The 20376-nt window shown below is 44.7% G+C and overlaps 1 protein-coding gene across 1 annotated transcript in view; it reads left to right on the top strand.

Annotated features, from left to right (window-relative positions):
• Positions 1 to 20376, top strand: part of ERGIC1 (endoplasmic reticulum-golgi intermediate compartment 1) — a 58705-nt gene that overhangs the window by 34721 nt on the left and 3608 nt on the right. Inside the window, exons 4-9 of the mRNA XM_075441685.1 lie at positions 4786 to 4880; positions 5510 to 5634; positions 8142 to 8246; positions 12232 to 12292; positions 13483 to 13583; positions 16299 to 16421. Coding sequence (XP_075297800.1) covers positions 4786 to 4880; positions 5510 to 5634; positions 8142 to 8246; positions 12232 to 12292; positions 13483 to 13583; positions 16299 to 16421 — 610 coding nt within the window. The remainder of the gene's footprint in view (positions 1 to 4785; positions 4881 to 5509; positions 5635 to 8141; positions 8247 to 12231; positions 12293 to 13482; positions 13584 to 16298; positions 16422 to 20376) is intronic.

Below are 20376 nucleotides of genomic sequence, written 5' to 3'. Positions count from 1 at the left end.
TCAGAGGGGAACGGGAGTCGTAATCCTGCTCTTGCCGTGGACTGACCTTGAGACAGACACTTTTCTGTAGAAGGATGTAATACTTAGCTGCCTGCCTCTCAGGGGTGCTAAGAAGCTTAATTAATGTTTGCGTAGTAACTTGGAGATTACCTAATAAAAGGTGTTATATATTTGCGAAGTGTTGTTATGCCATTTGTCCTAATGTACATGTGTGGGTTACCAGGAAGCGGAAGGTCATGTCATGATGTCATTTGCAATTTCTGACTCAAATCTACATTGACGTCTTTCGAACCTTCTACTTCTTCCTGCCTCCTGGAGAATTGTAATTCCTTCCTTTGTAGGACAGCATGTTTTCTGTGCTGCACAGCTGAGCCAAGACCTAATCTAGGACAAAGACCTTCTCAGTGAAGAACTGATTGAGATGCGGGGCATAGAAGGAAGGTTACAAATGGCAGAGCAATAGACATATGTACAATTTATTATACAGCAGAGAATTTGCTGACTTGCGTGTTGTTTCTTCACACAAATTGAGAAGATGATGTTGTTTGTCCTGTGTTGGGTCTTCTCTGGTCTGGCAAAACTGAAGATGGTAGTGCAGGAATCTCAGCTTTGGATGGTTGTGTTTCTGGAAGGTAGTTGCTTAGAGCTGAAATGGCAAGCAGATTCAAGAAAGCACACCTGAGAAAGTCAAGAAGCTTTGGGCTCCCTGAAGAATGATTATTTTCCCTCTTAGGCTTAGGGTCCTGGAGACCAGAGAGTGCCTCCTGGGAGTGGGATGACAAGGTAGAATGCAGCTTGCATTGTATGTATGTCATTTCTGTATGGCTGATGACTGGGGAGGAAGGTGCCTGGTTTTTTGCTGTGAAAGAAGGAGAAAAAAAGGCTAAAACTTCAAGCAGAGACTAGGACAAGGAGGACAGAGGAGAAGGAAGATGTGTCTAGAGAGCACTCATGCAGCATGTGAAGCTCTGAAAGGTCGATGCAGTGCATCTCCTCTTGTATTCGAAGGGCCACAGGCTCTTCAGCTGTTCAAGTGCTCAGGTGTCTAGTGTTATTGGCCAGGGCTGCTGGGTGGAAAGAAGTTATTGGGGAAGTGTTGTTTCTGGGGAAACAAAGCTGTTGTGTCGTAAATCTAAGTCCTAAAGCATGGGGATCAGGTACAGCTTGCTTTGGATAAAATCTTAAAGAAATGCTGAGCCCTCTTGCTGCTGTTTCCCCCTTTCATTCTCTCTTGCGTGCCAGTTGCTGGATCTGCAGTCTTAGCCAAGGAGTCCCTCCAACTTTTTCTGTCTAGTTCTGCATGTTTGTAAGCAAACGGGATAACCAACTGAGAAGCCCAGCAGCACTGCTGAGGAATGTGAAATATTTTGAAATGGTGCTTTCTAGAAGTGAAGCAGATTCTTTCCGTGTGGATCACGGCTCCTGCTTTGTGGAGAAACTTTCCTTCCTTTCCTTGAATCACTGGTGGGAGGCCCCACGGCGGGAGAGGTCCACCTCTCCCCTGTCCTGGTGCCCTCATCGTACTTCCACAGCTCTGCTCCTCACCCCTGCTTCATTGTACCACTTTTATTTAAATAGACCTTAACAGCAACCAGTAAAATACCAAATCCTGCAAGCTTAGGGTCTTCAGAGGAGGTACATGCCATCTTTGGAGTCACGATACGACCTCATACGCTGCCTCTCTAACCAGCCATAGAAACAGCTGCATTTACAGTGTCCTCCTGCCTGACCTCAGGTTTTATTTCCCTTGTGCCTATCCCAGATGTACTGTTAAGCACTGTTACTCCTGGGGCACTTTATGTTCCAGGAAGAACAGCTATAAATCAGAGCCAACTTCATTTCTTCCACTGCAGACGTTATCCCTTCAGGGAGAGTTGCTAGAGGTGGTAAATAGTGCTTTTCCCAACATCTCAGGACTGGCCGATGAAACAGTGGGGAAGCCGTGTGCAATTTGCCTTCTTGGCCCCGGGGAGGAGGATAGCACGGGAGGCGTGAGTGCCAGTTCTCTGCCAGCTCCATCCAGACTTAGGTGGCAGTGGTTCACGGAGAGATCCTGGAGGGAGTAGCCTTCACCGTGGAAGTTTACTTTACCTGTGAGGTTTCCAGAGTGTATTTTGGGAGTGAAATTTCCAGTTTGTTGAAAATTACGATGTTTCTTAGGAGGTTTGCCCCAGCAAGCATCACCTGTGGTGTGCTGTCGTTGCGCCCTTGGTTCCCACAGTGAGAGGGACCCCCAGCAGCAGAGCGGCTCAGCGCAGAGTGCGCACTGCGGAGCCCCCGGGAGCTGATGCTGGAGGGGGGGAGAAGCAGGGCTCAGCAGGCAGGGCGCTCCATGAAGGGCACTGCTGCGGGCCCAAGGCAGGGGAGGGAAGGACAGACTGCCACGAGCTGTCAGATGTCTAAGGAGTGATAGACAGGGTTATGAAATTGGGAACATGAGTAGGAGAGGGGCAGGGGGCTACTAGGTAAAGAGGAGGAGACGGAGGAGGAAGTGGCAGTGAGCCTTGCCCAAAGGACAGGTTGGGAACCGTTGGTCCAGTGACCGGAGAGCAGGACAGGAAACCGGTTTCCTTTATCTGCGACTAATGGGCTCTGTGATGTGGACGAACTGGCCTGATTCTCTTTGCCTCAGTGATCCAGTCTGCAACGGAGTGACCTCACCGCTTGCTATGTAAGAGCTTCCGTAGACTGGCTCCCTGTGCGCAGTTTATTTTTTGATTTCTACCAGCAACCGCTTCTCACTCATCACTGAAGGGCTGGTGTGCCTTTGCTCACAGACCACGCCTGACCGCACGTTTTCTGACAGCTTTGGAAGTGGGAATGAGAAATACAAATATTGACCTTCCTAAAGCTTTCCTCCAAGGAGCTGGGATGTTCAGCTACGCTGCTGAACCTGACGCGCTCCTCTGCCAGCCCTGGTGTGAACGCTCCTTTTTGCCAGTAACATGAAGTTGCCGGAGGCACTGGCTGGGCATGGCCCACATCTCAGACGGCAGAGAGCTGGGGAAGAAGCCAGGTGCTGTTCTGAAACAGGTTGGCTGGCAACTGGGATCTTGGTGGGAGGACTTGGGAAACGCAGAAAGATGCGTTGCTCTGGGGGGTTAGTGCTGTCCTGGCTGGAGCTGCTCCTCACAGCCATATTTGGACATATGACTTAATCCCGATCGCTGCCCAGTCTGCCAGTAATAAACATGTAGATTTAATGCATTCCACCCAGGAGGAGAGGGCTCAGCCAAGAAGCTTCTAACTAGGGCACGGATGAGCAATTTTTCCCCTCCCTCTGTGTCACTTTTATTAATCACTTGAAAAATACGTTGAGTAATGATTGCAAGCAACTTGTCAAGCCAATTAAAATCAGAGAAAGGTAGGGTTGTGAGGCTGAAGACAAATGCTGTGCTGGTTTTAAATGAGTGTCTGTAAACCCCACTGACCTGTGAGTAATTACCTCTGAAAAAATTGGCAGCTGTGTGTCTCAGTGTGAAGGTTTGTTTCTTCTGAATCCACAGGGCAAACACTTCATTACGGTCCAGAGATGTATCACCAGAGCAAAGCCACTTCGAATCTGTCTTGTAGCTGCCGTTAGTCTGGTTTGTCTGTTAGCATACAGACTCTTCGGCAAGAGCTTGTCAAAGGGTTTCATGCACTTTGAGTATTTGATAAAAATAATACAGAGCACTTACTAGTGAAGGTAGTTTATGTAGCTTGCCTGAACGTAAGTTCCCATAGCTTTATAATCTGTCCAACTGGAAGATAAATTGTCAAATCTTCTGATTTGATGAGGCTGAACAGTGTTGGACTTTGAGGGAGAAAGAGCTGCTATGTGATCTGGCCATCTTCCCGGTTCAGCATGGCGAGTTTCCCTGGAGTGGATTCTCTAGGACCGATCACCTAATTCAGCTGTACTTGCATTGGGGTTTTTTGGTTTATATTTTGTGTCGGATTGTATGTGCCAACAATAAATATTTATATTCTTTTATTCCTTTTACTTTATAACTATATTTTGTCTTCTGTGAAATATGTGCCAGCACTGTGGGTGCTGTGAAACGACATTACTCTTTTGGGAGCCTGTTGCATAGTGTGTTAGTCCCTGCTGTCCAGGATGTTTCTTCCCATCTGTTCCTGGCTCAGATCCTCTTCTCCTCAATGTTGGTTGTTGCTTTTGGTTACCATTCATTGATTGAAATGAGATCTTAAGGAGAGAGATGCAGCTATGCCATGCTGCCTTCTCTTGCCACTGCTCTGTCAATTGGGTGGCAATAGCAAATGGCAATTAGTTACAAAAATAAGCTTTTCTGTGCGATAGTTGAGAGCAGCGGCCTTTCTCTAAAACTATCTATGAAACAAATTGATAAGCACATGCTTCCCTCATTCCTGAAAGGAGTAACGGCCCAGGTATGTGGAGGGCTAGCACACTAGCCTGCCACCTCTTCTGTTGAAGATTCTTGGTTTTGTTGAAGGTTCTTTTTTTGTATTGCCTCTGAAAATTCAGGTTAGGGAAGGTGGCAGGAAGCATAAATCAGAGCAGGAGTTTTGTTTTCTGCTGGGGCAAGGGACTTACTTAACGCCTCCTGCACTTGCCAAGCAAGAAGTAAGATTAAACCATGATTTGCACCCATGCGGTTGTGGAGGGCTTTTCATGCTTTCTGTCTTGTGACTGTTGCAGCTGTCAAAGTCAAACCTGCTACTTCAAAGTCTCATTTTGTTGCTTCCTATGTGAGTTGCTGGGTTTTTTTCCTGTGGAAAGTAGCTATGTGCCTGAACCCACCTGTGTTTTCTGTTCTGCAGAGTTAATGAGCTCTATGTGGATGACCCAGACAAAGACAGTGGAGGTAAAATAGAAGTGAATCTGAACATCAGTTTGCCAAACCTGCATTGTGAATGTGAGTACCCTTTTTCACTTGTCTGTTTTTCCTTGTACTTTAAGTAGTACTTGAAATGGGCTCGAACTGGTGCAGTGGCCCTTCTTCTGTAACAGGATGGATGGAGACCAAGTAGCTGCAGCCTTTGCCAATACCCCGTTGCTTTCTGTTCCAGACCAGGACACTCATTTTCTTGGACCCTGTGCTCGCTCTGCAGCCCATGCTAGGGGCTGACCTCCCTTGCTGGCTTCTTTCTAAGTTTTGTTTCCTTTTTTCATAGCAATCTTTTTGTGTCTGGAAGCAAGAAACATCCCAAGTATCACTCGTAACTCTAAGTGCGCCAGCTAGTTGTTGGCTTTTCACAAATCACCTGCCGTGTCCACCTGAAGTTTTTCTGTTTGTGTAATTGAGATTGCAGTCAGCTGGCAGGTTGTGGGAAGTGTGTTTGTGTCAAATAGACAGTCTGAAGTTGCAGAGTTCTTTCTGAAGAGCTGTTATACCAATTAGTGTTCGACAAATGACGTTACTAGCACAGTTTAGTCAAATGTCAGGAAAAAAGATGTGGATTTTTTTCTCGGCAAAAGCAGCGCATGCTTATCGTATGCAACCTTCCTGTTATTTGTTTTGATTTTTGTCTCCCACCCATGCAGTAGTTGGACTAGACATCCAAGATGAAATGGGAAGGCACGAAGTGGGTCATATTGACAACTCGATGAAGATACCTCTCAATAATGGGGATGGCTGCAGGTTTGAGGGCCATTTCAGCATCAATAAGGTGAGTAGGAATGAACAGTGACTGTGCTGGCTGGGGAAATGCTAGCAAGATCCGTTTGCAAAATACTGGTGAAAGTCTGTGTGTTAGTGTCTCTCCTGTAGAGTGTCATCAGTGGTGAGGTTAAATCTGTCGGTGCTGAAGAACAGTGTAGGCACAGGAGGCTGCGTAGTTAGACCCACAGAGAATCTGTTAGATTAGTTTTTTCTTAGCATTCTCCAAAACAGGTAATGGAGATAGCATCGCTTAACAGCAGAGAGCAGCTCTCTGTTGTGGCCAGCACTGTCTTTTTCGGTGCAGCAGCCTAATGTTCAGGGGATGTATGAACTCCCTGCAAATGCCGAATGGCTTCTGTGTTTACTCGTCACAACTTTAGCACTTCCAAAATGTGACTCACTGTGCAGAGGTCTTTGGCAGTGTCTCTATCCGAGTACTGTTTTGTTCCGAGAGCTGCAGAATGACAGGAATGTTCCCTGCCAGAGGGTGCCAACGTAACAGAAGCAGCTCCGTGCTGAGATGTTTGGAATACATGCATACAGCCTCTGCGCATGCTTTGTTGGGATGCTCCGCTCCGCTTCTGTCTCAAAGAATGAAAATCCAGGCCTGGAGGAGGCTCCTCTCTGGGATGGGTGTGTTCAGAATTGAATAATCTTGCGATGTAATGCTGAAGATGACTAGCTGGGGTGGGGGAGGCAGCGGTGGGGTGCACTGATGTCCTAAGAAGGGCACACCCTTTGTTCACGCCTCCTCATGTACCACAGGCTACAAAATCCTACTTCCTTCTTTTCCTACCAGGTCATGTTAAATCGCATCTAAAAATAACAGGCAGAACCTCTTACTGATTCTGTGGCATGGAAAGGATTAGGGACTTAAAAAGAGGACGTTTCTTTCCTTGCCTCTAAGCCACCAAGATTACTGACAACTGATAGTCCACAAAACTGTGAAAGGGCTTCTTGAATGGTAGTTCTTATTCTGTTAATTCCCAAAGCAAAAGAGCTGAAATACTTGGGATTTTGTCTGCTAGATGTGGTGGGTTCTGCTCACCAGAGCAACTCAAAAGGCGGTTGCTGTATGTGGCAGCGAGGAGCTCCCTTTGCTGCTTAATCTGTGAAAGGCCACTAATTGCATTGCCTCACACAGTGGTTGGGACTGCTGTCAGAGGGAGGGGACCTGACCCAGGACTTCTGGCTCTGAAAACCTGAACCTCTCATGTATGAGCTGGAAGTCTGCGGTCCCTTGGCAGAAATTGTACAGGCTTCTGTATGAGCTGGTGTGTGGAGTGGGACATGGCAAGGCTTTGAAGCTTGACCAAGGGTTATACTTGGGTGTTGTTCTCAAGCCTGAAGAGGGAGGACAAGGTAAGAGTGAGATGATTGTGTGTACTACTTACTGCAGAGTCTGCCACCCTGTTTACCGAGCTTGTGTATGACACAGCTTGTGTCCACACCTGAAAGTGTTCCCAGGAGTGCACTGCTGTTCCTCAAGTCATTTAAATTATCTTTCCTGAAAGCACATGGAACCGGCATGTGGCCTCCCATGGCCCTGCTGGTGAGGTGTCTCTGCAGAGAGTACACTGGGCACCAGTTGTATAACTGTCCTCCCACTCTTCTCTTGGGCCATGTCAGATTGCTCCTCAGTGTTGCTTGATTTCCCAACCTTTTCTCGACAGGAAAAAATTATTGCACGCTCCATAACAGTGATTGAGCTGAACGTGCTGAAAAACTTCACGGAGTAGGGCTAGTGACCTGAAAAGTGCATGCGTGCCAGAGTGATCCTGTCAGAATGGCACCAGTGCTCATTTTCTGTCTTAGAACTGAGTCCTTAGGTGTAATCTGTATTTTTCAGAACTTTGTATTTCCGTGTGTTTAAAAACATTATAACCAGAAGATCCTGTACTTAGAAGGGCTATTGCTAGGGCTAGAAGCCGAAGATCTAGCTTAGAGGGAAGCCCCATTGGTTTTGGTGGGTTTTTTCTCTTTTTATATAAAACCTATTCTTATGCATAGTCTTCTCAAATGTAAGGTTGCTCATGACCAGTACTACAAGAAGGCTATATCCACAGTTTTCTTGGGTTGTTCTGCAGCAGTGGGCCCATTTGCAAATGCGAGATGTGGGAGTAAAATGTTAAGCAACTGTTTGTTGCCTGTCAGAGACATGAATCTTATTTTAATAGGGATGAAAGACATAGCCTTAAGTGTTAGGAATCCCTACAGCTGGGAGTGATCCGTTCATCGCCTCCTAGTCAGCAGCAGTAGCAATGTGAGGGTGCCAGACTCTTGGGTTGCGGGATGTAACGAGTCTCCGTTCTGTATGCAGTATGGTGATGTTGGCTGAGTGCAGGAAAGTATCTGAGAGCCTTTCTCTAATGTGCTGGAGGTTGTCCACTGCTAAGCAGATACAGCCTGCCAGGCTGACTGGATCAAAGCATTTCCGCTTCGTATCACAGAGCCTAGCCATGCCTTGAGGGATAAAATGTGAAATCGCGTCTTCCTTGTCTTGACTAATTTTAGGTCCCTGGTAACTTTCACGTGTCAACGCACAGTGCCACTGCACAGCCTCAGAATCCTGACATGACTCACGTCATCCACAAGCTCTCATTTGGGGACAAGTTACAGGTGAGTTCTCTTCACTGAAAATTTCCTGGCTCTAGGGGAATGAATGCAATGAGAGTGACTTTAATATTGGACACTTAGGTTTTATGGAAGGGCCACGTACACTGTCGGGGAGACATCAGAAAGGACTGCCTGGGTAAGCAAGCCCATCCCTTGTATTCATGCAATGTACACTCAGTGCAAGAAGAGTTTGCAAACTGTTTACACGCCACCACTTCAGAAAGGAGCAATGTTCAGTCATACAGTAACTTTGCTGTTTTCATCTGAAACTGAAAGTGCTTTCGAAAAACTGTGTGGCTATCTTCCTGCAGGGAGTAGAAATAAGGATTCATGGCGTTACAAAATTCGATGGTGTACTGTTTTCAGTATTAGTACAGCAAGCAAATCTTGACTGCCTTTGCAGAGGAGCAGTAAGTATACTAAGGGAAGATGTGTGCTCGCTACTGCCTTAACCATGGCACCAGTCAAGTTCTTTTTAATTCACTTCACTGTACTTGTATAGCAGACACCTATTAGTCAAATTTGTTCTGTGAAACACAGGTTAGACTTAGAACTGCCAGTTCCCTGCTGGGCAGAAGCTGAATGTGTGCACTTGCCCAGTGGATAGAGTTTCACCACGTGTTGCAAATTATGTAATAATTCCTGATTTCTCAATAAGGACGGATTACAGCACTTCTCTAGCCTACTTCCAAGGAGCTGGCATTATAGGTGGGAGTTACATATGTGCACACCCAGTTTGCGACGCACCCTAAACATTGCTTACCCATAGTCTCTCTGTAATCTTCTTTCCTCAGCACAGACATCTCATTAGTCTGCTTCTTGTACACCCACTTCCAAAACCCTTTTTCATGCTAACAAGTCTAAGCGTTGCTTTGTAGTCCTCTGATTCTGCTCCCGGCTCCTTTTAGGAAATATCTTGTGTGGGAACACTGAAATATTAGCATATAAATAAGCTTGGCTTAATGTCTGCGAAGCACACTGAGATTATGAAAAATATTAGGTAAGTGCTAATACGTAGTTCTGCAGGTTGCGTGGGAAATCAGTGCTCTGAGGTGGGGTTCCCATTGTTTTATCATGGAGTCTTTGAGTAATGGAGCTGAAGCGCGAATCAGCATGAATGGGATGAGAAGCCTGGACAGTTGGGGGCAAAGGAGTAAACGTCATCGGTTCTGCTGGTGAGAAACCTGTCTAGCAAACATGTAGTTGGCTCCTGTTTTGGACAAGTTCTGATTAGTATTTTCAAAGTTCAAAATAACTACTCATCATCTCCATACACAAGAATGGAGCATGTAGGTGCTGCTGATCCTGTAGGCAAACATGAGTTCAACAGCACAAATTAAAGAAGGCTACGTTCGCTAAACAGGTGCTACCAAGACTCAGCAAGCAGTGTAGAGAGCCAGCAAGTACGGAGAGCTTTAAATCTGTCTAGATACACCTGTGAATATTTTGAGTTGTCTCCACCTGCTTTGATGTAATATATGGTCGTATTTCTTAAAGAGAATGAGGACCTTCTCATTTGCTTGTCATGTGATGGGTGTTAGTTCTTTGTAGGTTGTTTCCAGCTCTGCCAGAATGATCTGCTAAGGTACATGCTGTGTTCTCCAGAAAAAAAACAGTCTGTTTGAATTAGAAATTTTCAGCTTGTCTGGCATTGAATGAGCTTCAGTTCTTCAACAGTAGTTCATGCACAGTAATGGCAGACACTTGTAGATTTTTTTTTTTTTTTTTCCCCTGGTGTAGATGAGACCAAAATTCAAACCAATGAGGTTCTTGCATGTCAGGTAACCCAGTAAAGAAAGAGATATGGAAAATAAGAGATTATGTGTTTTTAATAATAGAGTTGTCTTGAGTGCTAAATCATAGTGTTGAGTAATCCTAGTTTTAACCTTGAGAGGTCTTGTCTTCCCTTGATAGTTGCAAGGTTGGAAGTTATTTTAGCCTGCTGTTGGACTCTGCCTGAATTGTATGTCCAATTATATGTCCTTGCATGTGTGAAAGTCTAGGGTGTTCAAGTTTTGAGGTCCGTGTTGCAGGAGAACAAAGTACTGGCACTGTTGAACCACAGACTAGCCTTCTGTGCCACTACTCCAAGCACTAGGTTTGGCCTTGGTAGCGCAGGACAGTCCTGAGAATGGTCTGGCTAAACAGACTTGCTAAAGTTCTCTGCTGCAAAGCAATTTTGTTACTGTGGCCAAAAGCTTACTCCTTGTTGAAGTCCCTCCGGGTATTTAACAAGGTACAAACAAGTATGTTCCCCCAAGGAACACACCTGTGCACTCTGTAGAGCAGAGATTAATTAGCAATCTGTGGACAGCAAGTGTTGTAATGGGAGCCCAGAATATTCCACAAGGAAAATCATGGTAAAACATGAGACTGGGAGTTACAAATGCCATCCATGTTGCAAAGACAAGAGAGGCAGATGCACCGAAGGACCTGATGGCACAGAAACAGGCAGTTGTGGAGATGTCTGGTGGCTTTGTCTGTGTGGAAGCGCTGTAACTTGCAACGTTGCAAACTCATTGTGTAGAGTCATGCAGAGCAGATAACTTTTACATATAAACAGAAGTATGGATGCTGGGAAGCCAAGGACCAGAATGTAAGTCCAAATATACAGGTACCTCACAGGACAGATACAGTTGTTTGCTGAGTAATTGCTCAGATATCTACTGTTAGAGTGTTTGAAGTGACCTTAAAGTCTCTGGCCCAGATCTGCTATAAGAGACTTGCTTCTCAGCTGTATCAAGGATGGAACATAATACTGTAGCCCAGTCCAGGGGCTGCTCTTTCTTCATACGCTTTTTACAATGACTAAAGCATATGTACAGTCTGGATGTGTAGTTCAGAAATGGTTGCTGTTATGCAAAATATGTGAAATGCTGGCAGACTGAAAGGCACTGCAGAAGGTTCAGCTGTTGCTTTTGCTCTGTGCTTGTTACCAGTGCCCTCCCCGTTGAACTTGCTGATGATTTTGTCTCCCTAGAATTGCCTTTCTCAGGAGAGAAACGAATTCAGTTGCTGCTTCCTCCAAACCAGCATCCACTCCCTAGCATTCAGAATAGGGAAACAGCCATTAGGATGAGACAAAGACATGCACATACTATCAGTTGTTGAGAGGGTCTGGGAAGGAGATTGCATTACCCTATTAGTGTGATGAAACTCTGTCACACCCGTGACTAAATACTTCTTCCAAACTCTTCTTCCCTGTTTGTCTGGCTTGAGGTCAGGAGTTTCGAGGTCGTGGAGTTATTTGTCCTTTCTGTATAGCCTACTGCGCGTTATGTAAATGATGCAACCTCTAATCTACAGCTGTTGTTGTGGGGTTTTCCCCATCTAGAGTTCACAAATTGATTATTCTGTTGGTGGACATCAGACTCCAGATCATAGTGTGTGGAAGGCATGGGATGGAAATCATGTTATTCTGGGCAAACAGATATTTGCATGCCTGGGACCAGCTGCAGGAAACGCTGAGTGGATGGCAGTGTTGGCATGTGTCCTTCCCATCTCCAAGGGCGTAGTGTGTGTGGTGTGAAAGCTGGGCTAAGGAGTTAAAAGCTGTAGGAGCCCAACTGCTCTGACATGAGCTGCCTTTAGAGGAGACTCTTGAGTTTTCACCTGAATGTGACTCCCATTTAGTTCCCTTTCAGCCTGATAAATGAGTTTCACAGTTAACTATGCAAAGCTCTTAGGAAACCTAAGCCTGCAATGAAATTTCACAACTGGCCTCTTCCAACTGCAATTCCTTTAGCTTTGGAGTGGTTTTGGAGTTTCAGCTTGTCAGACATTATGAAACCAACTTTTTTACTTGGAAGCAACCGCTGTGGTGACGGTCACTGAAAGACATTTCAAGCCATATTTTACTGGGTTGAGGCTTTGTTTTCAGAAAGGTTGAATTAGGCTGATCTCCTTGTAACAGCATAGGATAGGTAAGCAAAGCTCAAGAGTACCAAGTCAGAGCATGGTTTCTTCATACACCTTTTTTGCTTTCCAGGTCCATAACGTTCATGGAGCATTCAATGCTTTGGAGGGAGCAGACAAACTCAGCTCAAATCGTACGTATTCTTCGTGATTACAGGTCTTAGCCACCCTGCAGGAGGGAGAACAGGGCTATTCATGCAACACTGGTGTATCCAGAAGTCTTTAATCTGGCTCTTTAACCAAAATGATCCAGACATTGCTGATGCATTTCCATTTTCTCCAGTACTGTAGAGAAGTCTTAGCCCAAAAGGTGCTTTGCAGCCCTTCTGCAACCTGTACGTTGTCTCCAGCTCTGTTATGACTGATTCAGAGTTACTGAGTTTGTTATCCGTATCTTAGACCTATAGCTTCTCTTTGCTCTGTCACCGCCACCAGAACTTCTCCTGGTTTTTGTGTTGCAAGTTCACTCTTGCCTGAAGTTCTGCCCTGTGGCTGGAAGGGTAGACATTTTTATTGTCCTTCTTTATGACCAGCTACACAGAAAGAAATTTCCAGTGCATGCTACAATTCAGCGTAGTTTTTCTTCTGGAAGCATTCAGGCTTCTGCAGGATATCAGTCTTGTCCACTTCTTGGAACAGAATTTCTGTGGCTGTTCCTGAAGCTAGACAATTGTGTTTTGTTTTTTTTTCTCCAGGAACCGAATGACATTGTGTTACATTTGGCCAAAGGATCCTGCAGAGAAATCGTTCAGAACTCTGTTTAAGAACTATTTCAGCAGACACAAAAAAATTGCACAAGTCAGTTAAATCATGAAAAAAATTGAATTATTAATTGTTAAGCAGCTATAGGAGAAGGAAGAAGAGAGAGACAGAGAGATGTGTGCACAAGGAATGCGACTGCACAAGTTGTGATGCTTTTTCTGTCAGAAGCAGCTCAGTGAGCTGCAGCTCTAACCTTAGTTCTTGATTTAACCAGGACAGCTTTTTGTGGTGCTCAGAAGTCTTATCATTTATAGCTGCAAGCAATTAGGAAGGTTCAGGTGACCCATACTCACCTCTGTGGGTTGTGGTGTCACAGAAGTCTTAGAATGGTGGGCAGGTTCTGGTGTCATCCGAGTACCTTACAAGGTTTTGTACAATGGGCATAAATATAGCATGTGAAATTGTCACTTTGTCACAGAACCTGAGATAAGGAGGAGGGAGATACCTGTTTCGTTACTTACTTCTTTTAGTTATTTCGCACATTTACTTTGAAATGTTATGTAGGCTGGGATTCCTTTTTCTGAATGCTAACTACTACTTACTTTTCCTTTCCTGACTGCAGCTCTTGCATCTCATGATTACATATTGAAGATAGTCCCGACGGTGTACGAAGACAAGAGCGGCAAGCAGCGATACTCGTACCAATATACTGTAGCAAATAAGGTAAAGAAGCAGGTAGTTCTCAGAGAAGCTCCTCATTGCAGCCCAGCGGATGCATGGAGGATCTTCAGTTATCATTTCTGCTCCTCCTTGCTCCTCTGCTCTCCAGCCATGTGCATTTGTTCGTAGGTGAGCAGTAGCCCCTGCTGGGAGGAGGAGGAACTGAAGCTCTTCAAAGTGGGGCTTTCTGTTGCTCCTGGTGCGTTTACCAGGACTGGGAGGGCTTGTGAGAGCAGGCAGTGGTATCGTTTTAATTCTAGAGAAAGGTATTTTTACCCCTGACTTTCTCATATGTCAGTTTAACTGATCCAGATTTCTGTAAATTGTGTGGAAGGTTTTTACGTGCTGCAGGAGCGCTGGTGATCTGTGTTAAGAGGCACCTGGATGGCAACTGAGATCCAACTGAACATACAAAACAGTGCTTAATGCGTGGTTTTATAAATAAAACAGTCTCAATTGTGATGATTGTATCAGACAAACAAGTTAGCGGAGTTTTTAGCTGTTGACGAATGTTGATTTCAGATGTTAGGCCACTGAACCTGCAGCAGCAGATATGTACAGGTTGACTGTTTCACAGTGCCTACTTTATTATAACGGATTATGATAGTTACTGTAACTTTTTAATTCTTACATTAATTTACATTAAATGTGATATATTTGTATTTTAATAATACAATGTATGTAACACTTTTTTTTTTTAAAAAGACCCTATTTAATTTTAAGGTAAAAAGCCTCTTTCAATTTAAAATGAAAAATGAAAGCCAGTCAGGTGCTAAATGAAAGTCCAACATCTGTTTATAACATCTGATTACTGCTAGTTTGCTGTAACTGAGAATCAAGCACGCACTCTCTTGAACTAGTTCTCAGATTAACATTCCTGTCTAGTGACTTTTGGGCTTGCTTGTACAGTTTGTCCCAGTAATTTGGATGTCTCCCTTTATTCAGTTTACAATGTATTTGTTCTGGTTAATGTCACAACTGTTGTTCTGATAAGACTCTTGGGACGCAAGTTCTGAAAATAATTTGGAAAATGGACAGCAGGAGTTTTTGACACGCCTGCAAGCATGGTTGCAAGTTGGGGCGTTTTGGCCAAGACTGACTCATTAGGGCAGGATTGCTGGTGTGGAAAAGGGGAGAGCAAGGAAAAATTTGAGGTCGGTTCACCAAAACTGAAGCGCAGAGAAACAGTGCTGCCTCTGCATTTTCTTCTCATTAAAAAGAAACATTCTCTTATCAGTGCTTTAGTAGTTGCGTCCCGTACTGATTGGTGGGAAATAAATCGGAAGCCATTGGAGTAGTCTGGTACAGATGGACTTGTATGAAGAGATGACTAGAGTCTCAAGCGTGGGCTGTCTGTCTCCTCTCCCCTGTTGCCTCCTGAACCCTCTGTTTCCTGACTTTCTCAGATAGCTGCTGTCCCAAGAACTTCTGCAATAAGAGCTCTGACAATATTATGAGTGGGGACTTCAGCCACATTCTGCGTCTCTTATCATCTGTGGAAAAAAAACTGAGAGGGGGAAATCTGGAATTTATGAGATTAATGAAGGAGATAGATGCTGTTTCACTAGCTCCCTCTGAACTCCTGGAGACTGAAGTTGTCTTTTTTGTATCATGCTCATGGGCATCCCATTGCTTGTCCTTTCTTCACCTTTCTGAAGTATTTGAGGTTGTCTTTGGCCTCTGTGCAGAGGAGAATTAAAGCAGAAGAGGTCATCTGAGTTGGCAGGCCTGTCATAGGGCTAAAGAAGGGAAGAGCAGCTGTGTAAAGAGGCAGGTGCCGTGCCGGTGCTGATGGCTCTCGCTGGACTGCCGAGTTCTCAGCCTGCTTTTCTTTGATTTTTCTTCAGTCTGTCAAGATGAATGTGCTGACGCTTGAAAATTGATACATATTTCCACCAAGAGCACAGACAAAATATTAGCCCAAAAAGGTGTGACATTTGATACTGAGTTGATGTTAGTATCTGTTCTGCCTTGGCATTGTGCAGTATGGCCTGTTGGGGTGCTGTCCTGTGCCTGACTGGTTGCTCTGTACCTGTTAGTAAAGAAATGCAGTAAAGGAGATTATCACTGGCAATCTGAAGATGTCTCTCCCAAACTAGCTTGGAATATTTTTTTGAACCTTTACCAATATTTTTCTGCATACAGTTTCATTTTGGCTCTCAGCACAATTTTTAAGCATGATTTAAACATGGCTCTATGATTGATACTGAGTGGGGAGCACATTCACATTGTTGGTCGCAACGCGAAGGAGACATTACAGACGGGAGCTGCAGCTTGCTATTCGGAGTGCGTGGACAAGAAGGGATTTTCAGGTTCTTGCAAACTAAATTCCATTTGTTTGATGAATATCCCAGGATATTCAGTACAAAAACTTCCCCTGCAACCACTTAGAGACTGCTTGTATTTAAATGGAGCAGATCTATGCTAGACAAATCAATGATAGCCTATTTACTTCTGTAACTTTGAATGAAGGTGAGAGTGAGCACCATCACTCTGTTCCCAGCTATATCATTGTCGGACTGTAAAGAACTTTCCTATTTGATAAGGTTGGGGGATGGGCTGCCATGCAGGAATTAACTGTTTGCTTCTTTGAGTCCGATCATTATACAAAACAAGGAAGTAAGGGATAGATTCACAGAAGCAGTTTTATTGTAGACAATCTATCTGGAATGAGATTGCTCACATTTTCTGCTGTTTTTCCCCCACTTTCTTTTCTAGGAGTATGTAGCCTACAGTCACACTGGCCGCATTATCCCAGCTATCTGGTTTCGTTATGATTTGAGCCCCATCACAGTGAAATACACAGAGAGGCGACAGCCTTTGTACAGGTTTATCACATCGGTGAGTTACTCTAAACCTCTAATTGTGCCTTGTCCTGCCTGCCTTTTATTTCTCTGCTGAGCCTTTCTTGTCCAGAAGAATTGAGTTTCTGCATCAGAGCATTGTGACATGGTTGAAATAAAGCAGTACATCACCACAATTGTACTAAAGTTAAGTGAGGTAACGGGTAAGCCCTGTGCTCTGACAATTTGATTTAATAGTTAGGCACGAGAAGAAAGAAAATTATCCTGTTCTAGAAGTGCCAAACTCTTGTCTAGGCAGGATGGGCACTATTGCAGCATGTCAGAAACTTGGAAGTAAAGCTAATGTGGTATGTAGTAAACCATGCTGCAATAAACTGTCTCTCTGACAATGAGCCCTAACTTGTAGAGAATGCAGGGCAATTTTGTACTCTGTGCTGCTGCTTGGCTAAAATATGGGTATGCCAGTTCTAGGCATTTACTCCTGGGCAGAAGTGGAAAAAAGCTGCATTATCAAATTCCAGAGGTATTTTCCTGACAAGTTATGTTTTGATCTATCCAGATAACATCCTGCAGTACTGATCTCTTCATCTATAACAAAACTGTACTGTTCAAACTGCTAGTTAGGCAAAGAGCTATTTAAAGATCTTCCAGAACTTTAAAAAATGCGTCCTGAGGGAGTTGGCTTAACATGTAAGCTGCCGTCTGCTGTGTCAGTGAGAATGTGAAGTAGTTGATAAATTGGCTGGAAGGAAGACCTTGGATTTTGATTTTTAAACTTTTTGAATATTTTAATTGGAAGTAACATAAACAGTGTGGCTGTGTTGCACTTAAAGATTTGGATTTTGCAGCTTGTGATAAACACCAAGTTCCCTTCACTTAACTTCAGAAATGCTTGTGGTCTCTAGGGTACACAAATACCAAGAGAAAGAGGCTTGAAGCAAAATCTAAATGTCGTCATTTAAGACCTCCTCTTCTTGGCGTGTCTGTCTGGTTTCAAAACATAATCCTAAAAAAGGTCAAACATCAGCATTTGATGACTTTGCGTCTCATACTGCCTCTACTTCTTTCCCTAACAATACGCTCTCATAGGTTTCTTACACATCTTGTTGGGGGTGAGGGTGTGGAGGTGTTTTTAACGTGAAGCAGTGTTTGGAAATGATTGATTAGTGGTGTTATTCTTTGTCCTGTCCGTTGTTAGCATTGATTTACTGGTGATATGCCATTGTATGCATATAAATAGTATCTTTGCTGAATTTGATACTGCGCTTCAAAGTTTACATAAGGAGTCCACATGAGAGGCTTTCCTCACTGGTTTCCACAATGACCTTTTGGATTTGGGATGGCCCCAGATAGATTTTTGCTTGTTGCAGATGCTGTACCATGGCTGTCGGTCTGGGTCACCTGGCCCTGGTACAGATGACCTACTCTTGCTCTCAGTCTAGGAGTGTTTTATGGTAGGGCAGCCTTGGCTGTGTATATGCTACACTTAAATCTTCACAGTGTGCAAGGTGGCGTTGACAAGGTTGAAGGGGAAAAGCAGTGCTGCAGAGGATCAGAACACCTTTTGTCCTAGGTTTCCTTGCCCTGTTTTGATAACGTGGTCTGTTCTGTTTTCCTTTCCACTGCTTTAGCCCCTTCCTGTATCTCCAGCGTGGCCTTTTGCATCACAGTTGCTCTGGAGACCAGTTAGTGATGATCAGCACTGGGCTGAGGTCCAGTCAGAGATTGTGCTGGGGCGTCTGGAGTCATTGCCAAGTGGGACTGGCCATGGAAAGCATCAGCTTTTTCTGGACAGCAGCTGCTAATTTAAAAACCACCAGAGGGGCTCTGAGATGGGAGGGGATCACCTGCAACTCCTTTTAGTGAGCAGGTTGTTTACTAAGGCACCCCTGTGACTTTCAGTAGATTTAAATGCGTCCCGGGGGATGGGGAGGATCCTGTGGGTTTAAAAGAGACTTTAGCCATTAGAGAGGTAGCACAGTGTGTGGCTAAGTGTGGCCGTCTGTCAGGGGAAGCAGTGTCCATGATGGAGGGAGGGATACGCTGTGGAGGGACGATCACGTATGGAGCGATCGGATGAGGGAGGGGTGGTGACTGTTCCGCAGAGTACCAAAGGAGCCTCACTGCTGCTGAGAAGGTTATCTGATGCTAGTAATGAGCTTGCCCCCAAAAAACTTAATTGTACCACTATAGCAGTGTTGCCAGCGGACCCTCTCTAACTCATGCCTGCTCCTTGGGTTTTTGTGGTGTGAAGAATTATCCTAATTCTCTGTACCATGTGAGAGGTGCTTCCTGTGCAGGACAAAAGGCATTGGTTTAGCATAGATTTTGCTTTACGTCATGCTTCAAAAAATTCAGTACTAAGTAAGATTTTATATTGCTTGTGGGTCAGTGGTGCCACTGTCATTGTGCTCTGAATTTGCCATGGATCCTGGCGTTAACCTCAGACACTTGGCACAGTGTTGAACACAGTAGTTTTTGCCCGTTAAACAGTACTGCTTAAAATCAAGGTATCTCCTCATAAAGAGAAGCCATTAATGACCTCGTGGTTGAGGTTACGGAGCAAGGGGAAAAGTTTCACTGCTGAAAATTTACAGATTCCTGTAAGTGGCCAAACTGGAAGAAGGTTTTATCCTGAGGTCAGACTAGGGGCTGGGAGGGGAGAGCAGGCAGAAGGCAAGCCAAAGTTCTGGTAAAGCATTCAAAATCCAAAGAAAAGAACAGAATTTTTTTCCTAATATGAAGACTTGTCTGCCCTCTAGGTGTGAAAAAAAAAATTAACTGGAAATAATGGGAGGAAAAATGGTTGCAGGGAGAATTATTTCAGCCATGCGACCCGTTACCGGCAGGTATCATAGACTCAGTCCCATGGCGTTTTTAAAACCAAGACAGTGTTGTTCTGTGAGCTCTGCTGCAGATCATCCAGAAATCTCTGAGTGGGATGCTGCAGCTTACCTTCCTAGGAATTACCTGCAGGTCCTACTAGTGTCCGGTGTCCTTAAAAGTAGTTTGCAGATTTTAAGGCATCCTGGAGGCCCACAGTCACAGATCTGAGACTTGCCTTTCTGTCACCTTGCTTGCAGCCTTGCCTTCTCCTACATACCCACTCGTGTTTTCCTTTAGACTTCAGCCTGCATCCCAGCCACTATCCTATAATTGTGTTCTGTTCAAAACCCTATGCCACATCGCATGGTCTCTTAATGCTGTAATTATTACACTTCTGTATTTCTTTTCCTTCCTCCTTTAATGGTTGAGCCTGAGTCAGACTGTAACCTCATGGAGCCAAACACAGATCATTCACAGTATAAAACTCCATTAAATAGAAGTGCATGGTGCTTAACTTCCTTTGGTGCCGCTGAGGAGTGATGCTCCATACGTATTAGAACGGTGGTGATAAAGAAACACGGTGGTGCGGCTTCTGTGCTGACCTAGAGACCAGCCCTGGTGCTGCCTTTTTTTTTGTCACAGCGAAACAAGAGGGCTGTGTGCGTGCTGGGCGGCCGGCTCCAAGCGAATGCCAGGTGCGTGTGACTCATCAGCACTCATCAGTACAGAGCTGTGCAGATGAATATATATTTTTTTCTATTCCCCACCCCCTTGCACTGCTGCACTGAAATCAGATTTTCCTACCATATGATGCAAAGTTTTAGTGTTGGACAGTTTTTCTGTTGTTTGCGGTGTAACATCTCCTGTCAGCTGAGCTGCTGTGGTCTGAAATAACCCAACTCCATTGCGGTCGTTTTCCCTGAAAAGTCACCCTGCGTCATGCTCCGAGGGATAGCAAGGAGGGGGGGCACAGGGGCAGGAGCTGGGCTTGTCCCCTAAAAAGACTAACTTTGCCTCAGGCTGGTGCTCTGGTTTCTGAAGCCTTTATCTGCTGGAATGCCAGCTGTCCTGCAAAACCCATGTTTGCTGCAGCTCCTCATTTCGCTGAGCTCACTAAATGCAAATATCCTGGTTATAAATACGCATGTAAATGAGTGCTTTATTTC

Source organism: Opisthocomus hoazin, chromosome 22 (assembly GCF_030867145.1).
Source record: "Opisthocomus hoazin isolate bOpiHoa1 chromosome 22, bOpiHoa1.hap1, whole genome shotgun sequence".
Lineage (NCBI taxonomy): Eukaryota > Metazoa > Chordata > Aves > Opisthocomiformes > Opisthocomidae > Opisthocomus > Opisthocomus hoazin.
Note: the sequence above shows the minus strand (reverse complement) of the source record. Positions and strands in the feature narration are given on the sequence as shown.